The sequence below is a fragment of the Oryctolagus cuniculus genome, chromosome 1, assembly GCF_051225735.1.
Source record: "Oryctolagus cuniculus isolate XC-2025 breed Fujian yellow rabbit chromosome 1, ASM5122573v1, whole genome shotgun sequence".
NCBI classification, from domain to species: domain Eukaryota; kingdom Metazoa; phylum Chordata; class Mammalia; order Lagomorpha; family Leporidae; genus Oryctolagus; species Oryctolagus cuniculus.
Window position 1 is genome coordinate 110,286,206 of NC_142867.1, and position 27,970 is coordinate 110,314,175.

The following is a 27,970-nucleotide window of genomic DNA, read 5'->3' on the forward strand; positions in this document are numbered from 1 at the left end:
AAATGGGACGGGGTCCTGCAGCGGGTCCTTCCGGGGGTGACATTCAGCCGGCTGTTGGCGGCGACGGACTTCCCAGCCCAGCACCATGGCCCAGTTTGTCCGTAACCTCGCGGAGAAGGCCCCGGCGCTGGTGAACGGTGAGCTCAGTGTGAGACTGCCCTTCGAGGCAGGGCCACGGGTCACGGGGAGGCCCGCGAGGGCCCTGGGGAAGAAGCGGGCTGCGATGACCCGGAGGGCCTGCGGGGGCCGCGCCGGCCAAGGGTCGCAGGCTGCAGGAGGCCGCAGGCTGGCGACTCTGGTCAGCCTCCCGCTCGCCTCGCCTGCGGCGTGGGGTCTCATTGCAACCTAGAAGTTTCCAGTCCTAACCAGGGCAGTGAGGAGAGCCCGGTAGCCCGGCAGCTGCCGCCAGGACTCCCCCTTAGGTCTCCAGAGCAGGAATGTGGCGGGGAGCGAGGTAAAGGAGGGGCAGATAACTCGTGGAAGCCCATGAATTCGGCCTCTCCGGTGGCCTGGTTCTCGGCGGAGTATGTGGAATTCTACGGGAATGTTAAGGAGTGGGTGAGGTCTCGCATGTTGGCTCTTTTCTGTCTTGGCCAGGTTCTGAGATTCCGCTTTAACCCGAGGGAAATGTTCGGTGACACTGGACTTTGTGGTTGAGTATCCGCGCCCGGGTGGGCATGGAAAGGGTTTCTGTAAACAGTAGTCTTTGTTGTTACAGATTAGCATTCCTGGGTTTTTTTCTTTTCCCGGCGTTTGGCCGGCCGGTGTTTCGGGGCCTGCTGCTGCTGCTGGTTCTGTGCCCCCCCCCCCCCCCCCAGCTCACCAGTGTCTGGAAGGTCTTGCAGCGCCGAGTACCGTAAACACTGGTGTATTTTTCCCTCCTGTGGAACCCGCCGCCTACTCGGGAGACACGTTACACATTTTTCCCAAGGGTTTTAAGTTTGCAATTTTGACTTAACTAAGATCATCCAAGTGTCTGGTATAAAGCTCTACAGTTTTTCATAAACAAAAAGCAACAAAGAGAAGGCTTCAGTCTTCGGACCTGGTGGTTGATGTGAGGTGTATTTTTACTGTTTCAAGTGGAATTTCTTAGCGTGGCCCTCACATACCTGAGGGGGTGCCTGATGAGGAATTGCAAGTCCTAATGATTACCTCCAACAAGAACAAAGTCGCTTTTGTAATGAAGTCTGTAAGCCCATTCCTTAGTGTTGAAATAACTGAAAGGTAAGTTGTTACTCTTGGGGCAGCTATCTGACTGATGGTTTGAGCCCCTGCTGCTCCCCTGCAGGTCCAGCTCCTGCTGACTCGCCTGGGAAAGCAGTGGCTAATGGCCCAAGTACCTGGGTTCCTGCCACCCAGGTGGGAGACCCTGGTGGACTTCCAGGCTCCTGGCTGTGGCCTGGCCCAGACCTGACTGTTAGAGCCATTTGGAAGTGAACTGGCAGATGGAAGATCTCTCTCCTTCCCTGTGTCTCCCTCCCCCCTACCCTTGCTCTGCCTTTCCAGTAAATAAATCTTTAAAAAAGAATGGTTATTCTTCTAAAAGTTACTGTTATTCTCTCAGAAAGAAGGACTCAACCAGGGCCACACTGTTAACATGGAAATCTATTTTGCTTTGTGACATAGGTCTGTGTATTAAATGTGAACGTTAAATATTTAATAGAAGTTATTGACTGTATCTGTTAACGTGCCAGGGGACAAAGAAGGTCAAGGAAATGCAAAGAGTCGTCAGTAGACTTCTTCAGACACCAGAGTTGGATTTTCCCCCTAACAAAATTCTAGACTTTGTTTGGACTTAACCTTTTTTTTTTTTTCCCGTTAATCTGTTTCCGTTCCAGAATTCAAACCAGGGTACCCATTCACTTGCATTTAGCTGTCACGTTTACTCATCTCTAATCTGTGGCAGTTTTCCAGGCTGTCCTTGTCTTCATGACCTTGACCATCTTGAGATGTCCATCTAGGTATCTGCTGGGATATCTTAAAAAATGTTCCTCAGTCTAAACTTCTCTGGGGTTTTTCTCATGAGTAGTCTGTAGCTGTGCATTTTAGAAAGGACACTGAAGAGATGACGTGCCCTGACCACATATTGGGAGGTGGATGATAGCCACATGATGCAACATCATTAGTGATACAGCTTCATATCTCAGAGACCCAGTGTTGCATTCCAGCCTTGGCCCTTGGGAGCTCTTGCCGGTGGTACCTCTGCCCCTTTAACGTGTCTCCTTAATTTTTGGTGCTACAAGATGCTTCAGACTCATCTTGTGTTTTCCCTGCCCTGGTCTGGAATTAATCAACCACTTCCCCAAGGAGCCCTCGTTCCTTTTATTGGAGAATGGAATTTAGAAACTAAGATCTGAGTATGCCGAGTTTGTTCCTTGCTACTTAAAATAACACTGCTTTTAGGCTCTCAATGAACAGGGATATAGATGCCTGTCTATATAGGTAGTGTGTGTGGCAGTCATACTAACACAGGTATACATGTATACACATAATTACTTCTCTGTCCATCTGTGTGTATACTAAGCTAAATATGAGTTCACTGGGAGATCTCCAGTTCTAAAACCATGGGTTTATTTATCTTTTTCCTTGCTAGTCTCTTACTTCCTGCTCCTTCAGTGGAAAACTGGCTCTACCACCTACCTTTCATTTACTTGCTTTTGCTCATCCCTGTATACATACCAAGCAGTTTCAGACTTGGTAACCTGTACACCCCAAGGGAAAAAAGAACCAACTAGTGTTTGTGTGCAGTGTACTGATTTTTTTTTTTTTTTTTTTTGGAAAATGATGCGTTGATAATTTAAAGACAGTTAATATGTACTTTCTCATTGTCCTGTGTTACAGGCATTGGTAGCTGTATTGAGAAAAATCTCTTAGGGCTTTGGGTCTCCTTAGAGATTTACCCATGTCCCCAAATAGAGATGAGAGACAGAATGATTCTAAGATTAATGAAATACCTAAACAGGCAGTTAATAATAGGAAGGGCATCAGGAGACCTGAATAATCCACCCTTGAATTAATAGACACTTTATGCATGTTCATGCATTCATGGTTTTTGTTTTGGGGGGCTTGTTTGTTTGAAAGATATTTTTACTGAGAGACAGAGAGAGGTCTTCATCTGCTGGTTCACTTCTCAAATGGCTGCAATGGCCGGAACTAGGCCGATCTGAAGCCAGGAGTCTCCTCCTGGTCTCCCACATGGGTGCAGAGGCCCAAGCACTTGGGCCATCTTCCACTGCTTTCCCAGGCCGTGGCAGAGCTGGATTGGAAGCAGAACAGGCAGGACTCGAACCAGCGTCCATATGGGTGCCGGCACAGCAGGCGGCAGCTTTTACCCACTATACTACAGCGCCGGCCCCTTGTTTTGCTTTTTTTTTTTTTTTTTTTTTTTTTTTTTTTTTTTTTGACAGGCAGAGTGGACAGTGAGAGAGAGAGAGAGAGAAAGGTCTTCCTTTGCCGTTGGTTCACCCTCCAATGGCCGCCGCGGCCGGCGCGCTGCGGCCGGCGCACCGCGCTGATCCGATGGCAGGAGCCAGGAGCCAGGTGCTTTTCCTGGTCTCCCATGGGGTGCAGGGCCCAAGCACCTGGGCCATCCTCCACTGCACTCCCTGGCCACAGCAGAGAGCTGGCCTGGAAGAGGGGCAACCGGGACAGAATCCGGCGCCCCGACCGGGACTAGAACCCGGTGTGCCGGCGCCGCTAGGCGGAGGATTAGCCTAGTGAGCCGCGGCGCCGGCCCTTGTTTTGCTTTTTTAAGATTTACCTCTTTGAAAAGCAGGATGAGAGAGAGTCTTTGTTCCACTGGTTCACTCCCAATAGCCTAGGCCAGGCTGAAGCCAGAGGCCAGAAACTTCAGCGGGTCTCCCACAGAGGTGGCGAGGGCCCAAGTATTCAGACCATCATGCACTGCTTTCCCAGGTGTCTTAGCAGGAAGCTAGGTCAGAAGTGAAGCATCGGGATTCTGTGTTGCCATCACAAGGTGCGGCTTAACCCACTGAGCCACAATGCCAGCCACCATGCAGCCACCATGTTACTTTTACTCTATTTCTTGATGAAGTCACTGTCATAGACACATTTACCTGCCATTTATTAAGGATTTTCTTCTGGAAATAGTAAATTCCTTGAGGAATTTCCACTCAGTAATAGATGCTGCTCTTAACGATACATGTAGGTTTTACTTTTAATTGTGGCGCTTTTCAAAGAGGAACAATTGTGCTTCAGGAGGAAGCTTTAACCCAACACATGCTGATGAGGATACCAAAACTGGGTGCTGATTGTCACAATTCCATCCGAATTTGTAGCCGGCACTGTGATGTTTTTATCTTATCTTCAGGTTGCCATTCTACACAGCTCCTTTCCCCTTCTACACCTCTTCCCTCCCAACTTTCTGCTCTCTACCGACACAGCGTGAATGAATTGCTGCGGGGTTCTTGTTTTTAAATCCATATTCTGGCCACTTTACAGTTAACTAGAGTACCATTCGTAAGTGAAGTGACAGTACTGGCAGGCCACTAGTGAAGTCTTGGAGTAATTGGATGTGCTAAGCGCTCCCAGCCTGATTGAACGCCCTGTGACACAGGTGTTCTGCATCTTTAAAAGCCTCTTGTTACCAGGGAGCAGCTTTGACTTTTCACACCGGGTGCACATTTGGTACGAGCTGTGAATGAATGTGATGCATGAATAAATATTTGTGTCCAGCCCACACATCTGCTTCTTTTGGTCTCTAGTGAGTTCATCCTGGTTTTTTTTTGTTTTGTTTTGTTTTGTTTTCCAGCTGCTGTGACTTACTCGAAGCCTCGATTGGCCACATTTTGGCACTACGCCAAGGTTGAGCTGGTTCCTCCAACCCCTGCTGAGATCCCTACAGCTATTCAAAGCCTGAAAAAAATAGTCCACAGTGCTCAGACTGGTAGCTTCAAACAGCTCACAGTTAAGGTAACCATGGGCTAAATGAAAACGTATGTGCCTAACAGAAAATGTGTTCCCTTGGGAGTTTTCTGATTGTTTTGATTACTATATGCATTTTCCAGTGACACTGAATGCAGCATAATGAGAGATAATCTCTTCTTGACTGCTGAGGAGGAGACTCGGTTTTCTGATTTTGCCATCCTAGGTCAGAATAATTGGGCTATTTTATGCCTTCGTTTCCTAGTTGTCTTATACCATAGCACGAAAGTAAGCGTCTTTTGCTCTGACTGTAGCGGTATAGTAAAGTTAGATCGCTCACTTTGCTGGAGCTGCGCTTTTATTCTTCTGTAGTCCCCTTCAGCCGCAAGATCTCAAACTGTATCACCGTCAGAAAGTAAAAGGACAAGAATTACCAAAACCAGGGTTATTGAATTTCATGAGGATGAAATCTAAAGACTATAAGGGTTGGTGCATGGTTTTTATGTTTACTTAGTGCAAGTACAGGATACAAAAAAGTCTAATAAGTTCTGGTCTAATTTGGAAGGGAAAATCTGCTTCCAGAAGTGCTAAAAGAAGGCCTGTGATAAATAAATGCATACATACATAGAAAAAGGCCTGATTTTGTTGCAGAAAGATCTTTTTTTCAACTAGAATTTCAATATTCTAAATTGTGCTTACATGAGATACTGCTTCCTGGAATCATGTGTGTATTTTTTTGTCTAAGGGCAATAACGTGTCAAGCACTGAGTACTTGGAAAGAGTCAAGCTAAATTATAAGTGGATAAAAATTCTGTTGAAAGGGGAAGATAGTGCCCTATGTCTTTCAGCAGATTTTCCTTGGCCAGACAAAACTGCCTATACTGAGACTTGGCCTCCCTACAGCCATCCTTTCATACGAAGCCCTGTCTAAATCTGTCAGCTATTTCCAGGATGTGGGTTGTTTTAGGGCCTATAAAGTGTCTCATAAACTATAATGAAAGGGTTAAGTCAGTTCAGGGCTTTAAAGAATGCTTTGAAAGAATTTATAAGCTCTGGACTACTTACCTTACAAAATTGAAAGTTAAAAGTATTCTCAGCAGTTGAACAGAGTTAACTTTAGTAAATCTTGACTGACTGCAACTGCCCTCTGGTTTTGAATAGCATCTCTGTCACTTAATCCTGGAAAAGAAGAATTTTAAATATAGAAGAAGGAAAGGGGCCCTTAAGCATTGTACTTCTTGTTTTTCAGGAAGCTGTGCTGAATGGTTTGGTGGCCACTGAGGTGTGGATGTGGTTTTATATCGGAGAGATCATAGGCAAGCGTGGCATCGTGGGCTATAATGTTTAAAGACCAGTGTTCGACATCGGATCGTATTTGATTTATTATTTGAGTGGTTTTGGACCATGTGTGTTGAGACTGTTATCTGAATAAAATATGTCAAAAATAAATGTTTCTCTCAGATGCTAATGAAAGTCTGAATTTCTCCTAACATTAAATTGAGTTATTTTGCTTTGATACATTAATATAGCTCCAAATGCATGTCTGATTAGCTGAAATTGGAAAGAATATGTGTGAATCTATGAAACTTGATATATGAATTTATGGGGAATAACATTTCAATTTGGAAGCTTGCAATATATGATATTTCAGTTTTTTTCCAATAAAGTCAAGAGAAGGGCATTCAGAAAAATCAAAATTTGATATAGATAAGACCCCTTTAACAACAACCATGTAAATGTTGTTCATGTCAAATTGAAAATCATCCTCCCGAGAGAGTAGCAGAATGGTGTTCTGTGAATGTGTGTCTGTAACATCTTCACCAGTGGGAACCGTAGATGAGAGCCATATCTACATTTTACATCTCATTTTGGTGCGTTATTAACCTATCTTTGTAAAAATAAAATAGCCTGTAGCTATTTAAACAGGGCTATAACTGAGTGTCATCCATGGATCTGAATTGTTAGGTCCTGAAATAAATCAAGTGTTTAATTCCAGTCTGTCTTCCTAAAACTCTTTTTGAGGATAAAGGAGACTGATCATTCACTTTTCCTGAGAATCTTAGAATCCTTGGCTGGGTTATTGGTACTTTTTTTTTTTTTTTTTTTTTTAGCGGTAGAGTTACAGAGAGAGGGAGAGACTGAAAGAGAGCTCTTCTGTCTGCTGGTTCACTCCCCAAATGGCAGCAAGTGGCCTGAGCTGCACGGATCGGAAGCCAAGAGCCAGGAACTCCTGGGTCTCACACGTGGGTGCAGGGGCCCAAGGACATGGGCCATCTTCCACTGCTCTCCCAGGCCATAGCAGAGAGCTGGATCGGAAGAGGAGCAGCTGGGACTAGAATCGGTGCCTATAAGGGGTGCCAGCACTGCAAGCAGAGGATTAACCTACTATGCCACAGTGCTGGCCCCTCCATTGACACTTATAGCTTCAACAAAACATGTAGCCAGTTGATGATAAACCAAGATGGCCTGGTGCCTTTTGATTGTAAATGCACTGTAACAAAATATAGTATTAATCCTTGAATAAGTTTGAACCTTTATCAGTCCCAAATTTACCTTGTACATTTATATAATACTGCTGCTTTATTTTGTTATTTAAGAAACAGACAAAAAGAGATTTCCATCTGCCTGTTCACTCTTCAAACGCCTGCAGTGGCCAGGATGGGGCTGGGCTTCAGCGGGACCTGGAAACTCAGTCCCAGATTCCCAGATGAAAGGAAGAACATAGTTACTGGGCCAGAGCCAGGAATTGAGCCTAGGGACCTGCTGCTCTACCGTAATAGAGGGCCCAGCTTTTCTAATGGGCAAGGAAGTCTCCCAGAGACGGCTGCTCTTCTGAAACATAAAGTAATGCCCAACATACTGCTTCTGCAGTACATACAAGTGATCAAAACTGGAGCTACACCTTTTCAAGAAGTTGTTTGGTAACTTAAGAACATGAGTAGCATTACTGCAAAGATACTGGCTTCTATGATAATGGTGATCTGTATGAGTCTCTCATACAATGCATGAATATTAAAACCAGAAGAAAGAAAAAAGGTATGAGGTTAGACTGCACTAGTTAGAACCTGTGGAAGAATATGTGATGTGAGTTTTGTAAACCACATGGTCACACCAGAAAGTGCTACAGTAAACATTTACTACTCACCTGACTGCTACTTCCTCCTTTGCCATACAACACGTGTCTAGTCTTCCGTGTGGCTAATAGTGCATGTATAGAATTTTCGTAGGTTAAAATAGCAGTGGGCTGCATGAAGTGGCCACTTGACTTCACCAGGCTTGTTTCTGCCTGGGCCAACCCCAAATGGCCTGTTTCCTAGCAGAGAACTGAGGAGGCCATATTTCACTGAATCCCAGGGTGCCCATGTTTGCCATTGGCTCCATCAATAAAAATCAGATGTCTCTTGTGCACCTAACTTCCTATTCACTGTGGTAGAAACATGAACAAGACTGTCAGCCACTTCACAGAGCTTTGTCTTGTGAGACAGGTCATTGCGCAGTTGCCGTTATGTGAGGAGGGCTGTACTGAAGGAGGAGGCTAACCCAAACTTGAGAAGGAGATGGTCAGGAGAGGTAATACCTAAAGTAAAGAGTAGTGACCAGAAAGGCAAGATACATCAGGCTGACGGCACAGCTTGGGTGAAACCTGTTCACTCAGGAAATGGTTGGCACGAGGGAGATCCTGAAAGAACCTAAGTGTGGCTGGATCCCTGGGTAGAGAACCGTGAGATGACACCGGCAAAGTCAGAAACACAGCACCAGATCCTGAGGTGCCCTTTCCGCCGTGTCAAGGGTTGGGCCGTCTTACAGCCAGCAAGTGGAAACCCATTGAAAGGTTTTGACAAGGTCCTCCAACAGTTTGCCTAGTCTAACATCAGTCAAGTCCATGTAACAGGTGCTAGGATGGAAACGTGCACAGGGTGCAGGTTAGTGCATATGGTCCTGCGTTCTTCTCAGGGTGAAAGTACAGACACTCTAGTAGGCATCATGAGGAGAGGGGAGATTACAGTTGCCAAAGTCCAAGTGAGTGAGAATGATCAGTCACTATGGTCCAAGGGTGTGATCCCTAAGGAAATCACTGCTAAGGAAGTAAGTTCTAGGGTAGGCATTGTGGTGCCTTGGGCAAGCAGCCACTTGGGACACACACATCCCATAGTGAAGTGCCTGGGTTTGAGTCCCACCTCCACTTCTGATTCAGCTTTCTGCTAATGCCGTCCTGGGAGGCAGCAAGTGATTGGCTTAGGCATTTGGGTCCCTGCCACCTACGTAGGAGAACCGTATGGAGTTCCTGGCCCATGGCTTCCATCTGGCGCAGCCCCAGATCTTGCAGGCATTTCGGAAATGAATTGCTGGATGGAAGATCTCTCTCCCTCCTTCCCCACCTTGCTTACTGTGCCTGTCAAGTGAGTGAAAATAAATAAAAGTAAGTTACTCAACAGAAATGTCAAACAGTGAAGATTTGTTGAGCTTTCATCACCTGCAGACCAATATGAAGCTCCACTTGCACGTTCAATCTTCTGTACATCTCCGCATTGCTGTCCTTGGAGCAAGGTTTCTCCTTTCTTTTCCAGTCTCTCCTTGCACTTCTGAGCATGTCTTCTGCCCAGATTTCCAAGAATAACTCAATATGTTGTAAAATACTCCACGTTTGTATAGCAATTTACATTTTCAGAGCACTTGCTCTATCTCACTTAGCCTGCAGCTGGTAGGAATGATCTACCCATTTAATCAGCTGAAACTGAGCAGCAGAAACATGAAGTGACTTGGCTGGGATCCTGTCAGTAACAAGTGGTGGAAGTACATGCTGGGCCCAGGTAATGATCACATGCAGTGTTCTGTGCCCTGCTGTCACCCATCACCACCTTGCACGCCTCCCTGCTTCAAATTTCCATGGTTCATTCAGTACTAATAGTCTCAGTCCTACTTTGCAGTACTCTCAAGTTATTTGAGATTTATTGTCCCTCTAGATGTCCGCCTCCCTAATTTTATGTAAGGTGATGCGCAGCTTTGTAGGACTCTTTAATGATGTTTCCTAACTAGTGTGGTTTTTATTTACCAGGACATAAATGGTATGCTTGTGATCACTGTCATAGGGAATACTGTAGCAGTTTCACCAGAGATAACACATTAGTAAGGGAACTTAACACTAGACCTGCTTATCAAACAGAGGCCCTGATACTAACAAAATCCTGGCACGGCAGGTTGAGCCACTGCCTGGGGCACCCTCATCCCACAGTGGAGCGCTGGTTCGAGTCCTGGCTATTCTGCTTCAGATCCGGCTTCCTGCTAATGCACCTGGGAAGGCAACAGATGGTGGGCTCAAGTACTTAGGCCCTGCAACCACCCACATGAGAGACCCAGATGGATTTCCAGGCTCCTGGCTTTGGCCCAGCCCTAGCTATTGTGGCCATTTGGGGAGTGAAACAGCAGATGGAAGATATTCTCTCTCACTCTCCTTTCAAGTAGATGAAAAACTAATAAAAATGAGGCCAGCGCTGTGGCACAGCGGGTCAACGCCCTGGCCTGAACCACCGGCATCCCATATGGACGCCAGTTCTAGTCCCAGCTGCTCCTCTTCAGATACAGCTCTCTGCTGTGGCCTGGGATAGCAGTAGAAGATGGTCCAAGTCCTTGGGCCCCTGCACCCATGTGGGAGACCTGGAAGAAGTTCCTGACTCCTGGCTTTGGATCAGCACAGCTCCGGCCGTTGCAGCCATCTGGGGAGTGAACCAGCAGATGGAAGACCTCTCTCTGTCTCTGCCTCTCTCTGTAACTCTGTCTTTCAAATAAATAAAATAAATCTTAAAAAAAAAACTAATAAAAATACTAATATACAAGTCCCTTGACAACCTACCTTTAGCCTCATTTTTTTTTTTTTTTTTTTTTTGACAGGCAGAGTAGACAGAGAGAGAGAGAGAAAGGTCTTCCTTTGCCGTTGGTTCACGCTCCAATGATCGCTGCGGCCGGCGTACCACGCTGATCCGAAGGCAGGAGCAAGGTGCTTCTCCTGGTCTCCCATGGGGTGCAGGGCCCAAGCACTTGGGCCATCCTCCACTGCACTCCCGGGCCACAGCAGAGAGTTGGCCTGGAAGAGGGGCAACCAGGACTGAATCCGGCGCCCCAACCGGGACTAGAACCTGGTGTGCCGGCGCCGCAAGGCGGAGGATTAGCCTATTGAGCCACAGTGCCGGCCATAGCTTCATCTTAATCTCATTTGGTATTAACTGTTTCAGCCACACAGTTTCTAACCAGTGCCTATAAAAACCCAGCCTTAAATTTCATCTAATTAAACCTTCCATCTGCTGGTTCATTCCCCAGATGGCCTCAACAGTCAGGGCTGGGCCAGGTAGAATCCAGGATCCAGGAGCTTCTTCCAGGTCTCCCATGTGGGTGCAGGGGCCCAAACACTTGGCTGTCCTTCAGAGACCCATCAGCAGGGAGCTGGATCTGAAGTAGAGCAGCTGGGACTCCGCGGGCGCCACAGCACCGCCCCGATTTTGTTGCAGTTATCTACTGGCCACCAGCTCACTCCCCTTTATTTCCTGATAATTTTGTCTCCTGGCTCGCTGCCTTGCTACTGCACTACTTGTATCTTAATTCTTGGCAATTTCAAAATGCACAAGGTTGTGTTGTTTCCAGAATAAGGCCCCTGAGTGAGATCTAGCAACCTGTGTTTTATTTGGCTCTCATAATTCTGATGCACACTAAAGTGTGAGAATTATTGACATAAATGATCCTTCCAGGTACTTGGTCTCTCAGTTCCCCTAGAAACGCCAAAGATTAGATTGTGTCTTTCCTCTGTCTTGGGCGTGGATTCCCATGTTATTACCAAAAATTTCAGCCATTCTGTAGTTTCAGTTTCATGCACCCCTTTCTCTGGCCATTTTCCTTTCCAGTCCATTCCCTCATCTTCTCCCTCTTTACACAATTAATATCTCTCCATTTAAAAAGTATTTATTTACATATTTATTTACTTATTTGGAAGGCAAAGAGAAAAGGAGATATTCCATCCACTGATTCACTCCCCAAATAGCTGCAAAGGCCAGGGCTGTGCAGGCCAAAGCCAGGAGCCAGTAGCTTCTTTCCAGGTCTCTCACATTGGTGCAGGGGCCCAAGCACTTGGGCCATCTTCTGCTGCTTTCCCAGGCACGTTAGCAGGGAGCTGAATCAGAAGTGGAGCAGCCGGAACTTGGAACAGGCAGTCATGTGGGATGAGGAAGCATCATGGGTGAGGGCTTAACCCACTGCACCACAGTGCCAGTCCCCCGATTCATATTTCATAGTCAATCAAGATAATTCCCCTGAATGCACTTGAACTTACTTGGCTCTCACTTTGCTGTAATCATTTGCCAAAACCACATCCTTGCTTAATACAACTGTGTACCTGCTCTGCACTTGCACCCACATAGCTGAGTATAGCTGGAGCAAACAAGGTGACTAGTCTTGCTTTTATATTCAGGATCACAGTCTTAAAAGAGCACTTAATACTACCTGCCACTTATACTGTGTTCCCATGGGTCATGATTATTTCCATCAACAGATAACCTTACTTCCTACTTGACTAGGAAAATATAAACATTATTCCCACATCATCTACTAACCTACCACTATTTTTGCGCACACACACGCACATGCATTCTACCTTGCCTGTGCTAGATGGTTCCTAACCTAAGTTCTAGGCACATAGAAGTCACTCAATACAAATGTGATGAATAAAGTAATCTAGCCATAATGAATCTATACTTTCATAAATATTGTTCCCTCTACCTTCATTCCTGGCCCTTTCTACCAGGCAGCCTGTCTGCCCTCCCTTCCTTCCTTCCTTCCTTCCTTCCTTCCTTCCTTCCTTCCTTCCTTCCTTCCTTCTTTCCTTCCTTCTTCTCTCTCTTCTCTCTCTCTCTCTTACTTTCTTTTAAGATCTTCTATCTGATGGTTCACTCCTCAAATGGCCACAGTGGCTGGAGCTGAGCCAGGCTAAAGCCAAGAGCCTCATCCAGGTCTCCCACCTGAGTAGCAGGGGCCCAAGCACTTGGATCATCTTCCACTGCCATCCCAGGCACATTAGCAGGGAGGTGAATTGGAAGCAGAGTAACCAGGACTTGAACTGGGTGCCCATATATAGGATGCCAGCATTGCAGGTGGCAGCTCCTGGCACCACTTTCTTTTTTTTTTTTTTTATTTAATGAATGAATTTTTTCATAGATACAACTTTAGTTGTATACATAGATACACTGGTTCTTTCCCCCATACCCACCTTCCCCACCTCCAACTCCCATTCCACCTCCCTCTCCCTCTCCCATCTCCTTCTTCATTATGGTTCATTTTCAGTTTGACTTCATATCCAGAAGACCAACTCCATGCTAAGCATAGACTTCAACAATTTGCACCCATGCATACACACAACATATAGAGTACAGTTTGGAAACAAAATTTACAGTCAGTTCTCATAGTACAACTCGTTAGGGATGGAGGTCCTATATGGGAAGTAAGTGCACAGTGACTTCTGTTGTTCCTTTAACAATTAACACTCTTATTTATGATGTCAGTGATCACCCGAGGCTCTTGCCATGGGCTTCCAAGGCTATGGAAGCCTTCTGTGACCATAGACTCCATCGGTATTTGGGCACGGCCATCAGCAAAGTGGATGTTCTCTTCTCCCTTCAGAGAAGAGTGCATCCTTCTTTGATGGTCCTTTCTTTCCACTGAGGTCTCACAGGGATCCTCTGCCTGGCACTGCTTTCAAAGCCAACTCATCCTATCTTTGGAGAAGTCTTCTGATGTCTCCCTCTGCCCTTCCCGTAATGCCTCTCCCAACACACATCACTGTAGTCCAGTGCTGCATTTACATTTATTTCCCTTGCTAAACTGTGAGCTTCGTAAAGGAAGGTACTGTTTCTCATTTGCCTGTGTAACCCTAGCCCATCACATACTCTGCCTGTCTACGGTCAGTTTTCAAACACTGAAACAGACTCCTCTGCCTCTGATACTGAGGTGATACACGGCAGAGGTGAGTGGCAGCTTGCCACAGAGGGAGATGCAGGCCTGGGGGACTGGCTTCCTGCAGGCCTGCAGGATGAGACTGCTACAAAGCCGATGCCAGCTGAGTCACACCTGCATCTCGCCCTCCAGCTCTGAGACAGAGATCCAGATCCCTGATCCGCTTCCCTTCAAAACGGAGCATGGGCAGCACAGGGCTGCTTTTGCCCAAGATCTAAGAAGGAAGAACCAAAGGTGGGCAGTACAAGATTCTGTTATAAAAAACATAGCCTGAAATTGGAAAGTCTCAGAAATCCCTTACGAAGTCATCATCTTCACTCCCTCTTTCTTTGCCAAGCCTGCATTTCAGGATTAATAGCCCTGGTACAGGGGCCAGCGCTGTGGCGGATGGCAGCATAAGGGTGCCACTTTGAGTCCCAGCTACTCCACTTCCAATCCAGCTCTCTGCTATGGCCTGGGAAAGCAGTAGAAGATGGCCCAAGTCCTTGGGCCCCTGCACCTGCGTGGGAGACCGGGAAGAAGCTCCTGGCTCCTGGCTTGGGATTGGCACATCCCCAGCTGTTGTGGCCAACTGGGGAGTGAACCAGTGGATGGAAGATCTCTCTCTCTCTCTCTCTCTCTCTCTCTCTCTCTGCTTCTCCTTCTCTTTCTGTGTAACTCTGACTTTCAGATAAATAAATAAATCTTTTTTAAAAATATCCCTTGTACAGCTGAAAGAAGCACATCATAGATGGCTCTGTAGCACCTCACTTTTCCTTCAAGGATTTTATACATGTAACCTACAGATGGGTTTTCCAAAAAAATTTTATCTTGGACTTCTTTTTAAAGATAGATTTATTTGTTTGTTTGTTTAAAAGGCAGAGTCAGAAAGTGAAATGGATCTTCTATCTGCTGGTTCACTCCTCAAATGGCCACAACAGCCAGGACTGGGCCAGGCTGCAGCCAGGAGCCAGGAACTCTGTCTGGGTCTCCCACGTGGGTGCCATAGCCCACGCATATTCTCCACCTTCTGCTGCTTTCCCAGGCACATTAGCAGGGAGTTGATTGGGTAGTGGAACTGCCGGTACTTAAAACCGTGCCCATGTGGGATGCCGGTGCCACGGGCAGTGGCTTTACTGGTTGTATCATAATGCCAGCCCCATCTTGGACTTCTTACATGAAGTAAGAAGTTATCTTCAGAGGCTTCATTTTGATGGATTCCAGTGTTGTCAAATCCAAAAGCAATTAAAATGCTGTTGTGTGGTTTTGAATGATAGCCTACTTGTTAAAATAACTATTGTTTCCCCAAGGGACAGTCTGATTTTTACCTTGATGTTATCTCACTCTGGGTCTCAAGAGGGTAGGAAACTTGGGGCTGGCGCTGTGGCATAGCAGGTAAAGCTGCCGCCTGCAACACCAGCACCTACATGGGCACCAGTTCGCATCCTGGCTGCTCTGCTTCTGATCCAGCTCCCTGCTCATAGCCTGGGAAAAGCAGCATAAGATGGTAGCCATGTGGGAAACCCAGATGAAGCTCCTGGCTCCAGCTTGGCCGTCTACGGAGTGAACCCGCAGATAGAAGATTCTCTCTCTCTCTCTCTCTCTCTCTCCCCCTTTCACTCCCTCTCCCTCCTTCTCTCTCTCTGTAATTCTGACTTTCAAATGAATAAACAAAAAGAGGGCAGAGAACTCAGCAGAACAAGTGAATACATGTGGTTGGCTCTCAGAGAATTACAGGTGATGGCGGAAGAGTGGTTGCCAGTTTGCATGACCTTCAAGTAGAGAAATGGAAACAAAGTCATATGAATGCAGGCTTGGTGAAAAAAGAGTGAAAGTGATGACGACCGAGTTAACATTAAGTCAAGAACGATCTGTCGTTCATCATTGCTTTGCCTGGAGCCCTGTCCAGGTTTCATGTGCCTGGCAGAACCGTGGTAGGCTGTGTAATACCTAAGTTACTGCTAGAACCTGCCACAGGGAAACTGGTCTCCACTCTACCCCGGGCTCTGAGTGTCACCCCCATTGGGCAGAACCCCAAGTTCATATGCTCCATCCTCACCATGTGGCCCCACTCACACAGCCTCCCAGGCCAGCACCAACTAGTGCAGCTCTCCAAAGGCATGCACAGAAAGGCCCAAAGGACCCAGGTCAGCAACAGCATCCTTCTCTCCTCTTGTGGAACACCGTCCTTAGTGGCACGTTTCCCTATTTGTGCATTTCAACTGCAGCAAAGGCCTCTTTCTGGGTAGTAGAGGTCACACGTCTAAGAAGATTGGCAGCAAAACATGACTGTCCTCACTCTTCAGTGCAAAATGAAACAGAGTGAAACCACTTGCCCGAGGTGCGTGAGTCAGGGGCAGAGGACTGGAATGCAGGCCCGGGATCCTGTTCCCTAACTCTAACCACATCCTTTCTGCTCTGCAAGACTTCAGTTGGTTACTTCCCTGTGAGGGGCAGGAGTGGGGCAAGGAGCCATGTGCTTTTCATGTTTTCATTCAGACTTCGATGTGAACCCCAGCCCACACGTGAGCCACGCCATGCCCGCGTCAGTGGGAGCGAGTGATGACTCACAGCTAGGATTTGCATCACAGCCTTCGCTGCCATGGCATTTCCTAGGGCTTGAGCAATCAGATTGGCTGTATGTTGATGGGGACCGCTCCGACTAGAGAAGAAACTGGGGCAAAAGAGTGGAGGGTAGGGTCAAATATGAAGCACAATAAAAGTTAAATTAACCAGTGATCATTGAACTACCTGGCCTCTACCCATAATGCTGCAAAAATAAATTTTCCATTTTTAAGCTCAATATCAGAAGCTCATGTAGGCCGGCGCCGCGGCTCACTAGGCTAATCCTCCGCCTTGCGGTGCCGGCACACCGGGTTCTACTCCCAGTCAGGGCGCCGGATTCTGTCCCGGTTGCCCCTCTTCCAGGCCAGCTCTCTGCTGTGGCCAGGGAGTACAGTGGAGGATGGCCCAAGTGCTTGGGCCCTGCACCCCATGGGAGACCAGGATAAGTACCTGGTTCCTGCCATCGGATCAGCGCGGTGTGCTGGCCACAGCGCGCCGGCCACGGCGGCCATTGGAGGGTGAACCAACGGCAAAGGAAGACCTTTCTCTCTGTCTCTCTCTCTCACTGTCCACTCTGCCCGTCAATAAATAAATAAATAAATAAGAAGCTCATGTAACTTCACATTTGACAAACATCAAAAAAGGCTGCTTTCGGGGCCAACACTGTGGCGCAGCAGGTGTTAAAGCCCTGTCCTGAAGTGCCAGCATCCCATATGGGCGCCAGTTCTAGTCCCGGCTGCTCCACTTCTGATCCAGCTCTCTGCTGTGGCCTGGGATGGCAGTAGAAGATGGCCCAAGTCCTTGGGCCTCTGCATCCGCATGGGAGACCCAGAAGAAGCTCCTGGCTCCTGGTTTCAGATCAGTGCAGCTCCAGCTGTTGCAGCCATCTGGGGAGTGAACCAGTGGATGGAAGACTTCTCTCTCTCTCTCTCTGTCTCTACCTCTCTCTGTAACTCTGTCTTTCAAATAAATAAAATAAATCTTTAGAAAAAGAAAAAGAAAAAAAGAAAGGCTGCTTTCCAGGCTGGCATCTTTTTATCAGGGAGCATTGAGGTCTCCTTGTGCAGTGATGGTCGTGTTCTCACTGTTCTGTGTTTTTTTCTCAGCTGTCTACCAAAAGGTAATAATTTTTTTTCAAATCTAAGACTAAACAACCAAAAACAATAACTACATTATAATGTATACTCAAAAAATATGTGAAAACAGCCTGACGCAATGGGTCTAAAAAAAAAAAAAAAAGACAACCGTAGAGAACTCTTTCAGGCCAGCCACGATTGCTGGAGAGAAATAGCCAAATGCCTACTCAAGTGACATGTTTCCAAGTGACATATTTCTCTGAGGATTTCTAGTCTTTCAATACTGACACCTTCACTTGTGGAAATTCATCTCAGAATCCGGGAGCTGGTGGCTTCCAGCTCCTCTGAGAATATTCCTCAATCAACAAGTTGTCCACCTAGCTAAGGGACAGCTTCCTGGAATTAAGACGGCAGAACCTAGGTTATAATTAACTCAGACTTCCTCCTCCTCTTGTACCTTGGCCATGACCTTAATCCTCACCTAGATTTTCCATCCCTTCTACGGATAAAAATTTGTTCTAAATTAGATCAACTGAACTCTAGTCCTGTTGGCCTAAGATAAGTTGGCATTGGTGGCTGAAAGGAATCCTAAACCAATTTTAGAACATATAGTTAGACTTAAGCATGACTTCAAAAAAAAAAAAAAAAAAAAAAGCCAGACATCGCAGGAGGGGGATAGTGTTCCTCAGTTTCATCATTTTTCTCCCTGTAATAAAAAAAAATACTTGGTAATGGTAGGTGAATTTCTTTCAAAGTAATTTGGAGGCAAACAAAATGTTTCTAATTCTGGGAACTGCAGAATTGACAACACAGGAAAGAATTAAAAGGCATGATAACAGGGGAGGAGCTTTAGGATTTAGTAACTTTTTTTTTAAAGATTTATTTATTTATTTGGAAGTCAGAGTTACACAGAGAGAGGAGAGGCAGAGAGAGAGGTCTTCCATCTGCTGGTTCACTCCCCAGATGGCTGCTACAGCCTTAGCTGCATCGATCCGAAGCCAGGAGCCCAGAGCTTCTTCTGGGTCTCCCACGCAGGTGCACAGGCCCAAGGACTTAGGCCATCCTCCACTGCCCTCCCAGGCCATAGCAGAGAGCTGGATTGGAAGAGGAGCAGCCAGGACTAGAACTGGTGCCCATATGGGATGTGGGCACCCCAAGCCAGAGCATTAACCCGCTGCACCACAGCGCCAGCCCCAACTTTCTTTTTTTTTTTTTTTTAACATTTATTTATTTTATTTGAAATACAGAGTTACAGAGAGGCAGAGGCAGAGAGAGAGAGAGAGAAAGTCTTCCGACCAATGGTTTACTTCCCAGTTGGCTGCAACAGCCGGAGCTAAGCTGATCTGAAGCCAGGAGCCAGGAGCTTCTTCCAGGTCTCCCATGCAGGTGCAGGGGTCCAAGGACTTGGGCCATCTTCTACTGCTTTCCCAGGCCATAGCAGAGAGCTGGATTGGAAGTGGAGCAGCCAGGACTTGAACTGACACCTATGTGGGATGCCGGCATGGCAGGCAGAGGCTTTACCCACCATGCCACAGTGCCAGCCCCTAGCAACTGCTAACGGCATGGATTTGCAGTCAGACTTAAGCGATGATCAGGTCCATTGCTACTTATCTGAAGAGTTCTGAACCCTTTCCTGTAAGATCTCCTTGTTCTCACAACTTGGCAAGATGTGAAGTTGGCACATTAGTAGAATTAAGAATTTGGGGGGCAGACATTAGCACACAGCAGGCTAAGCCACTGTGTGGAATGCCCACATCCCGTATGAGAGTGCTTGGGATGGAGTCTCTGCTCCCCTTCTGATCCAGCTTCCTGCTAACGCATCCTGAGAGACAGCAGATGACAGCTTGAGTCCCTGCCACCCACCTGGGAGACCTGGATGAATTTCCTTGTCCTGGCTTCAGCCTGGCCCAGACCCTGCTATTGTGGGCATTTGAAGGAGCAAATCAGTGGGTGGAAAAGTCATTCTCTGTGAGTCTACCCTTCAAATAAATAAAGAAGTCTTAAAAAGAAAAAAGTTTGAAGGTGTGAAAGTGGAGCTTCAGGTCAGCTTATGCACAGTGTTCGCTGCATTAGGAGAGAAAGCAGAAGCTGTCCAGCACGATTTCTCCTACTCTCTCCTTCTCCTGTCCTTCCCTCCTTTCTTCTACCCCAGAGGAAAACCAACAGTCTTTCCAAGACTGTCCCTTTTCTTTTAAGATTTATTTTATTTTATTTATTTGAAAGACAGAGTTACAGAGAGAGTCAGAGAGAGAGAGGTCTTCCATCTGCTGGTTCACTCCCCAGATGGCCGCAACAGCCGGAGCTGCGCCGATCCAAAGCCAGGAGCCAGGAGCTTGCACCTTAGGCTATGGTTGCACTTGCACACACAGGAGAAGGTGCGGAAGGCTGGAGAGGAGAGGATGACTCCTGAGCTGGAGCCAAGAGTTAAGGGCATTTTAGACAAGGAGCCTGTATGAAAGCCTGCTCATACAAGAGAATTCAAGGAACAAAATAAAATGTGTTCGATAAGGCAAGAACACAGGAACAGGGGCAAAGCGTAAGGAAGAGTTAGACCAAATGGGGGCCGGCATTGATTCATAGCAGATTGAGCTGCTGCCCGCAAAGCCGAATCCCATATGGGCGCCGGTTCATGTCCTGCCATGTGCGAGTCCGGGATGAAGCTCCTGGCTCCTGCTTTGGCCTGGCCTAGCCCTTGCCCTTGCAACCAACTGGGGAATGAACCAGCAAATGGAAGATCTCTCTATCTGTCTCTCTGTCTCTGACTCTGTCTTTCTGTCTCTCTCTCTCTCATTCTGCCTTTTAAGTAAATAAGTAAATCCTTTTAAAAACAGGCCAAATAATAAGGGATTTTAATGTGATAAGAATATTGAAGTATTTTAAGAATGGAAGTGGGGGCTGGCACTGTGGCACAGCAGGTAAAGCTGCACCTGTAGTGCCAGCATCCCATATGGGTGCCGGTTCTAGTCCCAGCTGCTCCTCTTCCAATCCAGCTCTCTGCTATGGCCTGGGCAAGCAGTAGAAGATGGCCCAAGTTCTTGGGCCTCTGCACCCGCATGGGAGACCTGGAAGAAGCTTCTGGTTCCTGGCTTCAGATCGACTCAGCTCCGGCCATTGCGGCCATTTGGGGAATGAACCAGCAGATGGAGGACCTCTCTCTCTCTCTCTCCCCCTTTCCGTTTCTCTCTCCCTCCCCCTCTCTGTAACTCTGCCTTTCAAATAAATAAATAACACACAGAGAGAGAAGGAGAGGCAGAGAGAGAGAGAGAGGTCTTCCATCCGCTAGTTCACTTCCCAATCGGCTGCAATAGCTGGAGTTGTGCCAGTCCAAAGCCAGGAGCCAGGAGCTTCTTCTGGGTCTGCCACACAGGTGCAGGGGCCCAAGGACTTGGGCCATCTTCCACTGCTATCCAAGGCCATAGCAGAAAGCTGGATGGCAAGTGGAGCAGCCAGGTCTTGAACCAGTGCCGATATGTGATGCCAGCACTGGAGGTGTCAGCTTTACCTGCTACACCACAGCAGCACCGGCCCCAAAATAAATAAATCTTAAAAAAAAAAAAAAGAATGGAAATGATATGAACATATTTGCAATTTAGGAAGTCCACTCTTGCATCAGAAGATGAAACAGAGCTATTGCAACAATCCTGTAGAGAAGGGGGCAATTGGGATAAAGGTGGTATAATTAGAGAGCGAATACAGAGAAGTTGGTCCTGTGGTACAGTAGGTTCAGTCACCACAGGGGACCACTGCATCCCATATCAGAGTGCTGGGTTAGGTCCTGGCTACTCTGCTTCCATTCCAACTCCCTGATTATATGTCTGGTAAGGCATTAGAAGATGGCCCAAGTGCTTGGGCCCCTACTATCTGCAAGGGAGACCTGGATGAAGCTCCTGGCTCCTGGCTTCTGTGTGGCCCAGCCCTTGCTGTTGCAGCCATTTGAGAAGTGAACCAGAGGATGGAAATTTCCTCTCTCTCTCTTCCTCCCTCCCTCCCACTCTACCACTCTTCCTTTCAAATAACTAAGTAAATCCTTAAGGAAAAAAGGGGAATACTCCCCTGTAAAAATTCATTTTAAGGACACACTAACAAAGATGCCTAATGGAGTATTGGTTACATGTGTTTGAAATTCAGAGGCATGGGGCCAGTGCTGTGGCATAGTGGGTAAAGCTGCCACCTGCAGTGCTGGCATCCCATATGGGCGCCAGTCTGATCCAGCTCTCTGCTATGGCCTGGGAAAGCAGCAGAAGATGGCCCGAGTGCTTGGGCCCCTGCACCTGTGTGGGGGACCTGGAAGAAGTTCCGGGCTGCTGGTTTTGGATCGGCTCAGCTCTGGCCATGTGGCCATCTGGGGAGTGAACCAGCAGATGGAGGACCTCCCCCACTCTCTCTGCCTCTGCCTCTCTGTAACTCTGCCTTTCAAAATAATAAATAAATCAAAAAAAGAAAGAAAGAGAGAGAGAGAGAGAGAGAGAGAGAGAGAGAAAGAAAGAAAGAAAGAAAGAAAGAAAGAAAGAAAGAAAGAAAGAAAGAAAGAAAGAAAGAAAGAAAGAAAGAAACTCGAAGGTGTGATTAGTGCTAGAGAAGTAAGTGTGGAAGTCATCTGCACCTTGAGCCAAGGGAGCGAGGGGACAGCTCCCTGGGGGGAAGGCAGGCGTCTTTGTAGGTTTTGTTTATCGCTTTGTCTCCTGAGACTGTGTCTGGCGTGTACTAAACAGTCAATATTTGAATAAATTGGTGGAATTATGAAAAGGGGTGAAGGATAAGAACATGACTCTGAGAAACAACCTCATTTAAGGACAGACACAGGAAAAGAAGCCAATGCCGGGGACTGGCAAGGCCACGGACGGCGGCAGAGAGAGGCCGCAGACACCAAGGGAGGAGAACCTCCAGGAGGCCAGCGGTGCTGTAAAAAGGCCAAACACAAGAAGCCCTAAAAGGCGCCCATTCCTTTTGGCAAATAGAAAGTCACTGGTGTGTTCGGAGCAGTGAAGTGGTGACAAAGGCTCAGAAAGAGTAAGGAACCGGAGGCTGCGAGCAGAGGGGACTTTTGAGAGATTGGGCTACATCTTCACCACCCAATTGTTCTTTCTCTTCTACACTTTGTCGCTCCCCCTCTTCGTGGAGGAACGACACAGGACCCTGCGCTGTTCTTCTGTCTGCTCGGCCCTCCCAGGGTTTGCTGCTGGTCCTTCCCAGGTTGGCTGCTGGTCCTTCCCGGGTTGGCTACCGGGTTGGCTACCATCCCTTCCACCTCCGTGGAAGGGCGGTTCCCCCTGCCACATTCCCCACTTCCGCGGGGGAGCGGCACACCGCCGGCCGGCTCTCTCGGGGGCTGCACAGGTGTTCCCCTTAGATGTTCGTGGTGCATGCCGTCTCTCTCCTCCTTTATAGTCCTCCTCCGCCAATCCTAACTCGGCTGCCCACACGCCGAGTACGCTGCTCTCCTCCAATCAGGAGCAGGTCCTGCAGCTTGTCAAGTTGGTGAGAGGCAGCTGGGTAGAAGCTGTTGCCTCCTCTCCCAGCGCCATATTGTGGGAGAGCAGATGCATAGAATAAGTCTTAATTCCAGTAACTCAGTCCAGTCCGGGTTGCTCCCCACACACTTGATCTTAGCCAAAAGGCCAAGAAGCGATTGTTCTTTCTCTTCTTACTGGTCCTTCCGCTCAGGCGATAGGTAGGCTGATGGCTCCCTACCTTTAATTCTTTTTTTATTTTTTTTTATTTTTGACAGGCAGAGTGGACAGTGAGAGAGAGAGACAGAGAGAAAGGTCTTCCTTTTTTTTGCCGTTGGTTCACCCTCCAATGGCCGCCGCGGCCGGCGCGCTGCGGCCAGCGCACCGCGCTGATCCGATGGCAGGAGCCAGGATCCAGGTGCTTTTCCTGGTCTCCCATGGGGTGCAGGGCCCAAGCACCTGGGCCATCCTCCACTGCACTCCCTGGCCACAGCAGAGAGCTGGCCTGGAAGAGGGGCAACCGGGACAGAATCCGGCGCCCTGACCGGGACTAGAACCCGGTGTGCCGGCGCCGCTAGGCGGAGGATTAGCCTAGTGAGCCGCGGCGCCGGCCTCCCTACCTTTAATTCTAAAGTGCCTTCCCTTCCCAATCAGGCTACTGATCTCCCCTTCGTTACCCTCCTTCCTACAGGAGTAGAAATGTGGGGGACCTTTAGGGTCCTCTTCTGCTCCCGATCCTTCCGTTTTGTTCCCGTCCTGGCCCAGGGGGCCACGGATGCATCACGGCAGGATCAAGACAGCTCCTGTTGGCTGGAGCCGTCCTCCCTTCCCCCTGTACTCCATTCGTCAACCTGCCTCCTCTCTCTCACATCCTACACTTGACACATCAGCAAACCCGAGTCTCACAGTTTCTCCTCCCTTCCCCTCTGCCACCCAGGGCCAGGTCACCATGATCCCTCCCCTGGACACTTCCACCTGGTCTTCTCACTGTCGTCCTTGCCTTTCTAGCATCTCTTATTGAGCCAGAGCTGCAGTGACCTTTTCAAACATTCTCATCTTCTGTCAGTCTTCAGAACCTTCCAAAAATCGCTTCTTGGCCTTTTGGCTAAGATCAAGTGTGGAACCTTCCAATGGCTCATATTTTTTTATTTATTTATTTTATTTATTTGAAAAGCAGAGTGACCGAGAGAGAGGGAGAGACAGAAAGAGATCTTCCTGGGCCTGCGCTGTGGCTTAAACGTGTAAAGCTGTTGCCTATAATGCCAGCATCCCACATGGGTGCTGGTTTGAGTCCCGGCTGCTCCACTTCTGATCCAGCTCTCTGCTATGGCCTGGGAAAGCAGTAGAAGATGGCCCAAGTCCTTGGGCCCCTGCACCCATGTGGGAGACCTGGAAGAAGTTCCTGGCTCCTGGCTTCAGGTGGGCTCAGCTCCGACCATTGAGGCCATTTGGGGACTGAACCAGTGGATGGAAGACACCTCTCTCTCTCTCTCTCTCTCTCTCTCTCTCTCTCTAACTCTGCCTTTCAAATAAATAAAATAAATCTTAAAGAGAAAGAGAGAGAGAGAGAGAGATCTTCCATCCACTAGTTCACTCCCCAGATGGCTGTGATGGTCAGGGATGGATCAGGAACTCCATCCGGGTCTCCCCCATGGATGGCAAGGGCCCAAGTACTTCCATCTTCTGCTGCCTCCTCTGGCACCTTAGCAAGGAGCTGGATCAGAAGCTGAGCGGCCAGGACTTGAACTAGCGCTCCAACATGGGATGAGTGTTGTAGGCGATGCTTCAGCTGCCGCGCCCACAAAGCTGCCCGCCAAGTGGCACATCTTTAAGTCCCTGTATGATCTGAAACCACTGCTGCCGCCACCCCCAAACCTGACGCACCTCATCTCCTCCCACTGTTCCCATCCTTTACGTTCTGCAGGTGCTGTGGCTTCTCTGCTGTCCCAGACACCCCGCAGCTCAGGGCGTGTGTGCTGGTGCTTTACGCTCTGCCCTCAGGCCTCCTGTGCTTTCTGCTCCTTTCCTTCAAGGCTCAGTTCAGACGGCCCCTGGAGCCTGAGCCTGTGCATCCTCCACCAGCTGGTACACCTCTGCCTCTCCTAGCTCTCGGCTCTCCTTTTCCTACGTACACAGCACTGACCACCACTCGCCCTGTTCTGGTTAGTCCTTTGTTCCCTGTATCCCTGCTGGACTGTGAGCACCCACAAGGCACGTACCCCTGGGAGCAGAGATAAAGACAACCAAGAAGCCGGCGCTGTGGCTTACTAGGCTAATCCTCCGCCTGCGGTGCCGGCACCCTGGGTTCTAGTCCTGGTCGGGGTGCCAGTTCTATTCCGGTCGCTCCTCTTCCAGTCCAGCTCTCTGCTGTGGCCCGGGAGGGCAGTGGAGGATGGCCCAAGTGCTTGGGCCCCTGCATCCCCATGGGAGACCAGGAGAAGCATCTGGCTCCTGGCTTCGGATCAGCGCAGCGCGTTGGCCGTAGCAGCCATTTGGGGGGATGAACCAACGGAAGGAAGACCTTTTTCTCTGTCTCTCTCTCTCACTGTCTAACTCTGCCTGTCAAAAAAAAAAAAAAAAAAAAAAAAAAGACAACCAAGAAACTGCCGGCATCAAATAAGATCTACTTTTCTGGAAGGGAGGAGATAACTTCCTCTTTGCTTACAGCCTTTTCTTTTTCTTTTCTTTTTTTTTTTTTAAATGTTTTTTTGACAGGCAGAGTGGACAGTGAGGGAGAAAGAAACAAAGAGAAAGGTCTTCCTTTTCCATTGGTTCACCCCTCAATGGCCGCTGGACTGGAAGAGGAGCAACCGGGACAGAATCCGGCGCCCCGAATGGGACTAGAAGCTGGGGTGCCAGCGCCGCAGGCGGAGGATTAGCCCATTGAGCTGTGGCGCCGGCCAGCCTTTTCTAAATACTGACGGAGACTGTGGATTCAAAAGGCTTCCACAGTCTTGGCAGCTCATGTCAAGAGCCTCAGGTGGTCACGGACGTCATATATAAGAGTGTTAATTGTTAAAATGACAACAGGAGTCACTGTGCACTAACTTCCCATGCAGGACCTCTGTCCTTAATGAGTTGTATTATGAGAGTTAACTATAAAACTTGTTCTCAAACAGTTTTGTGCATGTGTGTGGAGGGGGCAAATTGTTGAAATCTTTACTTAGTATAATGTTAGTCTTCTGTGTATAAAGTTAATTGAAAATGAATCTTAATGGAGAATGGGACTGGGAATAGGAGAGGGAGGAGGAGCTGGGGTGGGAGTGGGGGTAGGAAGGCAGGTAATGGTAGGAAGAATCACTATATTCCTAAAATTGTACTTATGAAATCTGTACTCATTAAATAAAAGGTTTCTTTGGGAAAAAAGAAAGAAACTGCCGGCCCTGGAGGAGCCCACTCTTCAGGGAGTCAGGTCACCCAAGAAGCCATTAGCCTGACAGTGCTCACAGCCGCTGGATGCAAGAGTCAGAGGCCCTAGGGACTGGTTGTTGGGGCAGCCCGGGTGCAGTTAAAGCCATGAGCTTTCGGAAGAACTTGCAAGGAGTGAGCAGCACTCAGGAGGCACCAGTGTTTCAGGGTGAAGGACACAGAAAGGCGGCAGGAAAGAACTAGTGCCAGGGGCCCGGAGCAGCTGGGGAAGAGAAGCCATCGACGGCAGAGCTGCTCGATGCCTCGCGGAAAGCCACCAGCGACGCTGATAGCACTTCTTACTGAGGACTGCCTGCAGCCCAGCCACTGCCCCACACAGGTCGGGTGCACCTGTTAATCCTCCCAACAGCCCCACTGTACGGATACGGAGAATCGTCCACTTACCCACATGCACACTCCTACTGAGAAACCCAAGTGCTCTGAGCTTTCACTCTTTTTTTCTTTTGTTCCTGTAGAAACTGGTGTTTGTTTTCTGTCTACCTCATTTCCATGTTTGCTTCAGAGACCGTGAAGAGCAGCCTGAGAGCACTCAGGGCTGTTCCTACCCGCTCGGCGGCCTGAGCAGGGGGAGCTGCAGGCCAGGCTCCAGTGGGGAACTGCTGAGGAGGCGCCCGAGGGCACCTGCACACCCTTTAGATTGGTCTTCAACTTCCGGGTGAGCAGCATGAACTCAGGCGCTGGGGCCAGCCCTTCACCTTGGTCACAGCTTTCTCAGCAGGCAGCCTGTTCTTTTTCAATCTCTTCAGGATCTCTGTAGAAGTAGAGACCAGGCATGACCTCCCAGGGGTGTTCACGGGAGATGGTACCACGCATGCGCAGAACCTCCCGGGCCAGCATCCTGCACATCAGACCCACTGAGTGGGCTCCCTTGCTGTTGCACAGAGGAGAGTGTGTGTTACACCGAGCAATGGTCAGCAGGTTCACATAAGGTGCCTCTGTGAGAGTCTGGCGGTCAGCCCTGGGATCAGTGACCACCAGAAGCCATGGCTCCCGGAAGGCTTCCTGGATCCGGTTAGTGAAGGTCCCAGGTGCGACACGACCAGTGATAGGAGTGGCTCCAGTTGGGGCAGCAGACTTCAGCACAGCCCTGTGGCCAGTGTTTCTGGAAGGTATCACACTGACGTCAGCAGAGTGTTGCAATGGCAGCAATGGCAGGAGACAACAGAAGTTTCTCCCGGGTTGATGAGTAGATGCAGCACTTTTCCTTCTGTAGCTGTACTGCTCCAGTTGGAAGCCACCTAGGGGGGTTCCTGCTGCAAGGAACTTGAGGACGTCCTCCTCCTTCATTTGCAGGACATCAAGGGCTCCGGACATCATGACAGCTTCCCTTAAAGTTCCGCCGTGAATCAAGAACGACGCGGTGTGGACCCCTCGCCAGGCAGCGCGGAACAGCGTGCACTCTTACACACCGTGTTGTCACCATGAGACCAGACCAGGCCTGCTCTCTGTGCTTGTTAACGTTCTGCTGGGTACCTACTAAGGGTCACATGCTGTTCTGGGCTCTGAGTGGGGGGGCAGTGAAGAGGACAAAGCCCCTCCCTTCTGGGAGCATGGATGCTTGTGGGGAGACTGACATTAAACAAGTAAACACAA

At 48.5% G+C, this 27,970-nt stretch overlaps 1 protein-coding gene across 2 annotated transcripts; it reads left to right on the forward strand.

Annotated features, from left to right (window-relative positions):
* The first annotated feature begins 38 nt into the window (after positions 1-38).
* Positions 39-27,970, forward strand: ATP5MG (ATP synthase membrane subunit g). 2 transcript variants are annotated; one of them, XM_070079200.2, is made up of 3 exons: positions 39-137; positions 4,772-4,932; positions 27,671-27,970. In XM_070079200.2, exons 1-3 carry the CDS (start codon positions 86-88, stop codon positions 27,707-27,709), a joined length of 252 nt encoding a protein of 83 aa, XP_069935301.1. In that variant the 5' UTR covers positions 39-85; the 3' UTR covers positions 27,710-27,970. The 2 variants fall into 2 exon arrangements, with proteins under 2 accessions (XP_069935301.1, XP_002722231.1); XM_002722185.6 differs by lacking the exon at positions 27,671-27,970 and adding an exon at positions 6,134-6,352.

What these genes read in the sequence shown, in the direction of transcription:
- ATP5MG (XM_002722185.6), top strand. Translation starts at nt 86, where the DNA reads ATGGCCCAGTTTGTCCGTAACCTCGCGGAGAAGGCCCCGGCGCTGGTG. An exon ending in GGCCCCGGCGCTGGTGAACG is followed by an intron (nt 138 to 4,771) that starts GTGAGCTCAGTG and finishes TTTGTTTTCCAG; the next exon opens with CTGCTGTGACTTACTCGAAG. An exon ending in TCAAACAGCTCACAGTTAAG is followed by an intron (nt 4,933 to 6,133) that starts GTAACCATGGGC and finishes CTTGTTTTTCAG; the next exon opens with GAAGCTGTGCTGAATGGTTT.